General features: G+C 40.5%; 1 protein-coding gene across 6 annotated transcripts in view; it reads left to right on the forward strand.

Annotated features, from left to right (window-relative positions):
- LOC106880624 (calpain-15) overlaps positions 1-7951 on the forward strand; it is a 75319-nt gene that overhangs the window by 44368 nt on the left and 23000 nt on the right. For all 6 annotated transcript variants that reach the window (XR_008265413.1, XM_014930653.2, XM_014930656.2 and 3 more), the window contains one exon: positions 4074-4273. Coding sequence is in view for 5 of the 6 variants with exons in the window: in XM_014930653.2 (XP_014786139.1) it covers positions 4074-4273 (200 nt within the window). In the remaining variant the exon portion in view is untranslated. The remainder of the gene's footprint in view (positions 1-4073; positions 4274-7951) is intronic.

Here is a 7951-nt window from a genome sequence, read left to right on the forward strand (position 1 = left end):
GGTCTACCTTGCTTTCATGCTCCATTTACCTTAAATGCAATCACCCTCCTCAGAACATGCCCTTCATCCCTCCTCAACACATGCCCATACCACCTCACTCCATTCGCCCATTCCAACCATTCCACCGCTTCCTCCAACCCCAGCATTCCCTGAAAATCCTCAATCCTCCTCTTATCAAACAGCTGCACCCTACACATTCCTCTCACCATTGCTCTCTCGGTCCTTCCCAAAAGTCTCTCTCCCTCAGACACCATATTTCACTTCCATACAGCATTGCAGCTCTCACGCAACTCTTATAGACCCTTCTTTTCATATTTAAGGAGAACTTTTTCCCATATAACAATACTCCACATTCCCTGAACTTCACCCAGCCAATTCTTGCTCTTGCTGTCACAGCTGTTTCACACCCATCACTTACATCCACTCTATCTCCCAGATAACAAAACCCTCTCACCGTTTCCACCTCATCACATAGCGTTACCTTTGGTTCTGCCAGCCCTGCAGTTCCTTTCTCACATCTTCCACAAACAAACTCTCTCGCCAGTGTTGGGGTCGCCTTCTTCATTTTAGTACACCTACCATGAACCCATTTCTCACATCTCGTACACAACACCACAATTTCCATTACCCTCCTCTCACATACACCACATGGGTCCACCATTCTCACTAACACTTTTCCTTCCACCTCACCCACCATCACCTTTGTCTTCCTGATATTTATCGTCAAACCCTTCCTTTCAAATGCCTCCTTCCATTTCCAAAACGTCTCCCTCATTCCCTCCATTGTCTCACTCATCAGAACAAGGCCATCCCCATACAGTATCTCCATTATTAATTCCTCTCTTGCACTCTCCATCACTACATCAACCACTATTGCAAGCGACAAAGGTGACAACACAGATCCCTGATGCACACCAACTTTCACCGCAAACTCCCGTGACAGTTCTGATCCAGTTCCAACTCTTGTCTTTACCCCCTCATACAAACTCATCACTGCCCTCACTATTACTTCTAGTACACCTCTCTTCCTCATTGCCCACTCAATCACTTCCTTGGAACCTTATCAAATGCCTTCTCCAGATCAACAAAGCACATGTACAACCCCTTCTCCTTATCTTGGTATTCCTCTTGCAATCTCCTTACAATAAACACTGCATCTATTGTCCCCCTTCCTGGCATAAAACCAAATTGCATCTCATCCACATCCACCCCATTCCGAATTCTCCTCTCCAACACCCTTTCCACTATCTTCATTGCATGCTCCAATAACTTCACTCCCTTATACGCCCCACAACTCATTGCATCCCCCTTCCCTTTGAAGGTCGGTACCACCACACTACTGCCCAATCATCTGGCATTCCTCTTCCGTCCAGCACACCCTGGCAGAGCTCCATCATCACAACAATCCCTATCTCTCCACTTGCAGTTATCATTTCCACACTTACCAGCTGCTTTTCCTGTTTTCGTTTCCTTCATTACTTCTTGACTAACCCTCTCCACTGGCCCCTTTACCACAGCAACTTCCACCCTCTAATCCCATTCATTCTCCTCATTCATAATTCCCTTCATGTGCTCCTTCCAAACTCTTCCCTTGTCCTTCTCACTAATATTCAACCTTCCATCACTCCTCCTCATGCATCTTCCTCCCTCAACATCTCTTCCATCTTTTTTTCATTGATTTAATAAACCTAAACACTCTGTCTGGGTTCTCATCCAGCCTGCTCAACCTCTCCTCAGCTTCCTTCCTCATTGATCTTGCAACCATTGCATCCCTCGTCTCCTTGTTCCAGCACTATGTATCTCTTCGATCTCTCCTACCTTTCGTCCTTCCACTCACTTCGTCACATGCCTTTCGTACCCTTTCCTTAAAAGACTTTCACAAATTCGGTGCATCAATGCTTACCATCTCCGCAACTCTTTCCTCAAACCTTGCTCTTGTTTCTTCTTCCTTCAGTTTCCACACCTTTCTCCTCTCAACTGTTCCCATTCTCACACAACTTTCTTCTTATCCTAGTCAGCAACCACCAACCTGTGCTACAACTCCCCCTGGTATTGTCTTCACATCTATCAGCTACTTACTATTTTTCCTACCAACCAACACAAAATCAATCTCTGTCTCATTCCATCCGGCACTGAAAGCAACCTTCTTTTCTCTGTTTTCCTAAACCCCGTGTTCGCCACACACAACTCTTTCTCATCACAAAACTCCAACAGCATCCTTCCTTCTACATTTCTTTCCCCAATTCTGTTTCCTCCCCCCCCCCCCATGCACACCCTCAAAGCCCTGGATCCATTTCCCAACATGTCCATTAAAATCACCCATACCCAAAACCAATTCATCCAAATTATGTAAGTTCAACCCATTCGCCCCATTTCATCAAAGAACCACTCTTTCTCAGCGATCCCTCTTCCACTTTGCAGACCCTAACCCACAAATCACCCTCACCACTTCTTCCTCAAATGCTAACACTACTGTCATCACTCTGTCACTCTTTCTCCTGACCTCCACCATCTTCTCACAGATTTCTTCCTTCACCAAAACTCCCACACCTCCAGTCCCCTTACTATTTCCTGACTACCACAACTTGTACCTTCTTCCTTTGACTCCTACAAATCTTGCATCCTGGCCCCTCCACCTAGTCTCCTGCACACAGCATACATCCACCCTCCTCTTCCTCAATTCCTCACATACCTCAGTTCCCCTTCCATGCAGACTGCCCACATTCCAACTTCGCAACCTCACCCCAAGCTTCTCCACAGGCCTTCAGCCATCATTAAAGTCAAGTCATGCTTGCACAACCCAAGATGAGGGTATTCACCTTCCTTTTTGAGGAATGGTGCCCATTCTCCTTTGCTATCATGAGGCTTTCTTGGAGCTAGATTTTCTACGGGGAGCATGCCCTTGCTTATCCCCAACCTCAGTTTTTAGACATGAGTGGTCCTGAGACCAAGGCCACTATGACGATTTTTAAGAAATGTGGTGGTAAACTAGCTCAGGAACGCAGGGACACTACCCACTGAGACCCCTTTGTAGTGTTTAAATGCATCTCTCCTGTATCTGTGAACTCCTAGTTTTTTTTTTTTTTTTTTTTTTTTTTTTGCCATAATGTTTTATTTCTTTTGAGCACTTTCTTTTCTTACTTAGTTTCCTTGTCTCCATTGTCACACAACATGTCTGAGTGGTCTGAAAGTGCAGCAGAGGCAGGTCTTGGGTGGAAGTAGAGTTGTACTTTAGTCCTGTTCATTTTGTCATTGTTTTGGGGTATTATACTGGAGATTTAAAGGGAGCGGATTAATTACTTGATTTCAACACTTCATTGTTTTATTTTATTGACCCCTGAGAGATGGTAGGCAAATATGATACTGGCAGAATTTGAGCATAAAGTGCCACTAGTACTGCATGACATTTTGTCTTAAGATTATGCCAATTCACCAACTTGATGGGAAAAAGAAATTATATTTTGTGAGAAACTTATATGTTTGACTCTTAGGAATATAAACTTTTTATGTCTATTGAAAATAAGCCACTATTTTTTCATATCGAGTTTGGTAAGGTCTTGAATGTAAAGTTTATCTTTTCTTGGTTAGTGTCACAGTGTATGTGTCTGTAATAAAGTGTAATTATCTTACTGCTGTAATCTGCAACACTGAGTCAGTTCTTAGTCATACTTATTTCGTTTATTCAGCCAATACGCTTGGTTGAGAGGACTAGGAATAACAATATGCGTTGCACCCTTTGAAGTGAATAGCTTTGATTTCTCATGAATAATAAATTTACTTTTGATAGTGGTTTAACCTCATAAGTCTTGATTGAGCATATCTACGATTCAAGGTGTTCTCCATAACTTATTTTTTCTGCAAATATAGAGTATATGGGTAAACATTATCAATGTAATCTTTTTCTTTTATTACTATAGTGTAATTTAAGAGGAATTTTAGCTGCTATTTCTAATAGGTTGAGTGGATACAGAACCCTACCTTAGTTTTTGTGATGGTGGAGTAGAAAAAACTTTTAAATTTGTTTTATTTTATGACAAATTATAAATGTTATAAAAAATTTTTTCATTCTTCAGAAGCTGTTTTAAAGATGGGAAACCTTGGTTACCTGTTGATATTTTGCTGCTTGTATTTAAGTACAACCAAAATGGTAAATGTATTTTGGGTGACTTAGTAGTATGTCGGCGAAAGATACAATCTCACATGAACTTGACTAATGTATTAGAAGTTGGAAGGTATGCTGTTATCTGCTTGGGTTTTAATCATTGGGAAGTAGGTAAGTCATTCCTACATCACATCTTTTATTCATTTAAATTTTCCTATTGTTTGAAAAGAGAATTATCTTTTCTTTCTGGCAACTCTTTAAATGAAATAATTTAAAAGCCAAATCAAAGCAGATGATTTTGTTTTCTTTTCATTTTTGCTCTAATTGTGATAATTTTTTAAAGATTTCTATACTCTTCTATTGGTTTCAGTTTTTAGGCTGTGCTCATGCTTTCACTCCACTTTCAAGCATCTTAGTCAATTTTGTCTGTCTCTGTTCTTTGTCTAGTACTTAATTTATTCAACTTCTTTGTCTTTCTAATTTTACTTTATGCTGAAGGCGAGGTTTGAGCCAGATCAAATGTAGTGGTGAAACAGGGAAATAGAAGAGCCTTAAAATAAAAAATAATCTCGGTAAGACTAGAAAATAGGTGCAGCCAAGAATGCTGTTCTCTATTTTCAAATTGTCTTATGGGGGGATGCTAGGCAAGGGAAAAAATACAATGTGAGAAAATTGCCAATGTTCTATGATGTAAGGATCAGGGGAATATGGTATTTTGGATTACAAGGCAGGTAACTAGAGCCATGTTATTGTGGCTGAGAAATGTGTACAAATAGATAGTAGTACTGTTGCATTTATTGATTCTGAAACAAAAGAAGTATGGAAGTGTTACTTTGACAGGTTGAATGTGGAATATGCATTAGAAAAAGTGGGTCTTGCTAGCATGGTCTTGAAATTGCTCTTGAAATGCTTAAATGGCCCAATGGGATATGGACTACTCAGCTGTGTAGTAAATGAAGTTCTACGTCAAAGTGTCATATCCAGTAACTGGTATCACATCATGTTAAACTGTTATAAGAACAAAGGAGATGCCTTAGAGAATGGTAACTACAAAGAAATCAGATTGTTTGAGAAACTCATGAAAGTTGCAGAATGATTGCTCTGTTTATTTGAGAGAAAATCAGCTGAGCTGAAATACAATATGGTTTGTGCCAGGAATAACTACTACTGATGCCATCTTCCTAGTGAGACCACTGCAGGAGAAATACCCAGCTAAAGCTAAATTGCTATACCTAGCCTTTGCCAACCTGGAAAAAGTTTTTAACAAAAATTCTTCACTCAGTGGTCTATTGAGCACTGAAGAAATTTGGGCTTGGGGGGGGGGAGTAAAGGAATGGTTTGTGAGAGTCATAAATGTGCCTATTTTTTTTTCTGGGGCAGTTTATAGTTTTAGTTGTTGACTGTAGTTATTCTGGGGATACCTAGCATATAGTTAATTACATTGACTATTATTATTTTTTTAATACTCATTTTACTAATCCTGGAAGGTTGAAGAGCAAAGAGTCCTGGAACCAGATATGAAGTGTAAACAAATCCTTTAGCATACTTTGTTCAGTGTTTTCTGATTACCATTAATATCATGCAATTTTTCTTTTTGTTCTTTTCCTTTTTTAATGAGTGTTTACTCAACCCTCTGCCACCCACTAACTGGAAAGTAGGAATGAAAACTGAGACCTTATGTGTTTGGCGTTAGGAAGGGCATCCAGCTGTAGAAACTCTGCCAGATCAGATTGGAGCCTGATGCAGCCATCTGGTTTGCCAGTCCTCAGTCAAATCGTCCAACCTATGCCAGCATGGAAAGCGGATGTTAAATGATGATGATGATGAAGCCTTGAGCCTCTTTATTTTCTAAATGTTAAATCACATTATTCAATGTATTCATCCACTTTAAGCTCCATCAGCATCATCTGTACTGGCTTGGTCATGCATATTGCATGCTGGATGGGAGGATCCCAAAAGACCTCCTGTATGGGGAATTGGCCTCTGGCACAAGAGCACAAGGATTACCTCAACTTTGTTTCAAGGATGTCTGCAAGAGAGATATGAAATCGCTTGAGATGGGAGGATGTTGCAAATGATCACCCACACTGGAGACAAATGTTGTGAAAGTGTTTGAAGCGAGCGGAATAAAAACAGGAACTCACCACCAAAGAAAAGCGTGCTCAACAGAAGGAAAAACCAGTAGCACCTGCTGAGAGCTCCTTCACTGTATGTATTACTGCCACTCCCATGTGGGCCTCTATAGCCACAGCAGATGCTACACCACCATCAACAACTGACACAATTTCTTCAGGCACAGATCCATGGCTCTCAAAACCGACAGATGCCTACATTAAGACGGAAAAGTGTGATTTGAAGGAAATTTGGCTGTCAACTTATATGTCAAGTAACTGCATAGAGACTCCTCTATCAGTTTACCTATGCCAAAAGTATTAGTTGTGACAGTGAGCAAAGATGATCAAATAAGTAGGATATTGGACAACTAGCTTATAGGCTCACAATTCCTCTACTGTTATTCCAAAACTATATTGTTCAGGTGAAATATATATTTCTAAAATGGGCTTGACTAAGGACCATGTTGTAGTGGGTATACATACAAGTTGTGATGATATCTAGGGCTATATTTTGTGTATTTTCTAATTTGACTACATGTGATACCTGTAATTGATTTAGCCCTTTGCCTGTTCAATGCATTTTCAAAAGTTTCTCCTAACATCTAAGTATTTTCTCTGACTTTTAGTTAGTCCTTGTTTTATATGTTCTGAGTGATATAAAGATTTCCTTTCGTAAGTACCAAGTTGGACTGGTTGTTGAAAAAATTGGGAATGTGTATCATGCATAAAAAATGGACATCAAGGAGATATGTCCTGTGTATCACATGTACAGGACAAGTAAAAGTGAAGTTTATGTAACAATTTGGTTTCTTAAATCTTTTACATGTACTATATATATATATATAGTGTGTCACAGAGACCCGTCAAGCCAAGTCAAATCATAGTTGTGGCTGATGTTGGTGTCATGTAACTGGCAGCCATGCCAGTGGCATGTAAAAAGCACTTTTTGAGCATTGGGGCTCATGGAGGCAAAGTGGCTGATGCTGGTAGCATATGAAAAGCTCCTTTCAAGTGTTGACCCTCACAGAGGTAAGGACTGAGACCTCTGGCATTGTGTCATGTTTGAGAAGACCCATCAAGCCAAGTAAAATTGCAGTCGTGGCACATACTGGTGTCATGCAAATGGCACCCATGCTAGTTGCGTGTAAAAGCATCTATTACACTCTTGGGGTTTTTGGTGTTAGGAAGGGCATCCAACCATAGAAACCCTGCCAAATCAGACAAATGGAGTCGGGTGCAACCTTCCAGCTTGCCAGCCCTGTCAAACCATTCCACCCACGCCAGCATGGACAACAAATGTTAAATGATTATATATATATATTCGCCATGATAGATCGCTGTCCACTACATTTATATTTTTTTCTCCTTGTTTTTCTCCTTATTTCTTTGTGTTCCTTTCAGTTGAAAAGCATAGCTCGAAACGTCAAAGACTTTCTCTATTCCCGAGCGTTAAACTAATACATCCATTTGTTGTTTACACCACCTGTCTTCGTCTGTTGTTTTTTTCGTAAATTCTCCCATATATATATATATACAGAAAACAACTTCTGTCTCATTCCAGGGAGAAAAACTAGAGGTAGTTGATAGCTTCCGCTATTTGGGTGACCAAGTTAGTAGTGGGAGTGGGTGCGCTGAAAGTGTAGCTGCTAGAATAAGAATAGCCTGGGCAAAGTTCAGAGAGCTCTTACCTCTGCTGGCGACAAAGGGCCTCTCGCTCAGAGTAAAAGGCAGACTG

Source organism: Octopus bimaculoides, chromosome 13, assembly GCF_001194135.2.
Source record: "Octopus bimaculoides isolate UCB-OBI-ISO-001 chromosome 13, ASM119413v2, whole genome shotgun sequence".
Taxonomy (NCBI): Eukaryota; Metazoa; Mollusca; class Cephalopoda; order Octopoda; family Octopodidae; genus Octopus; species Octopus bimaculoides.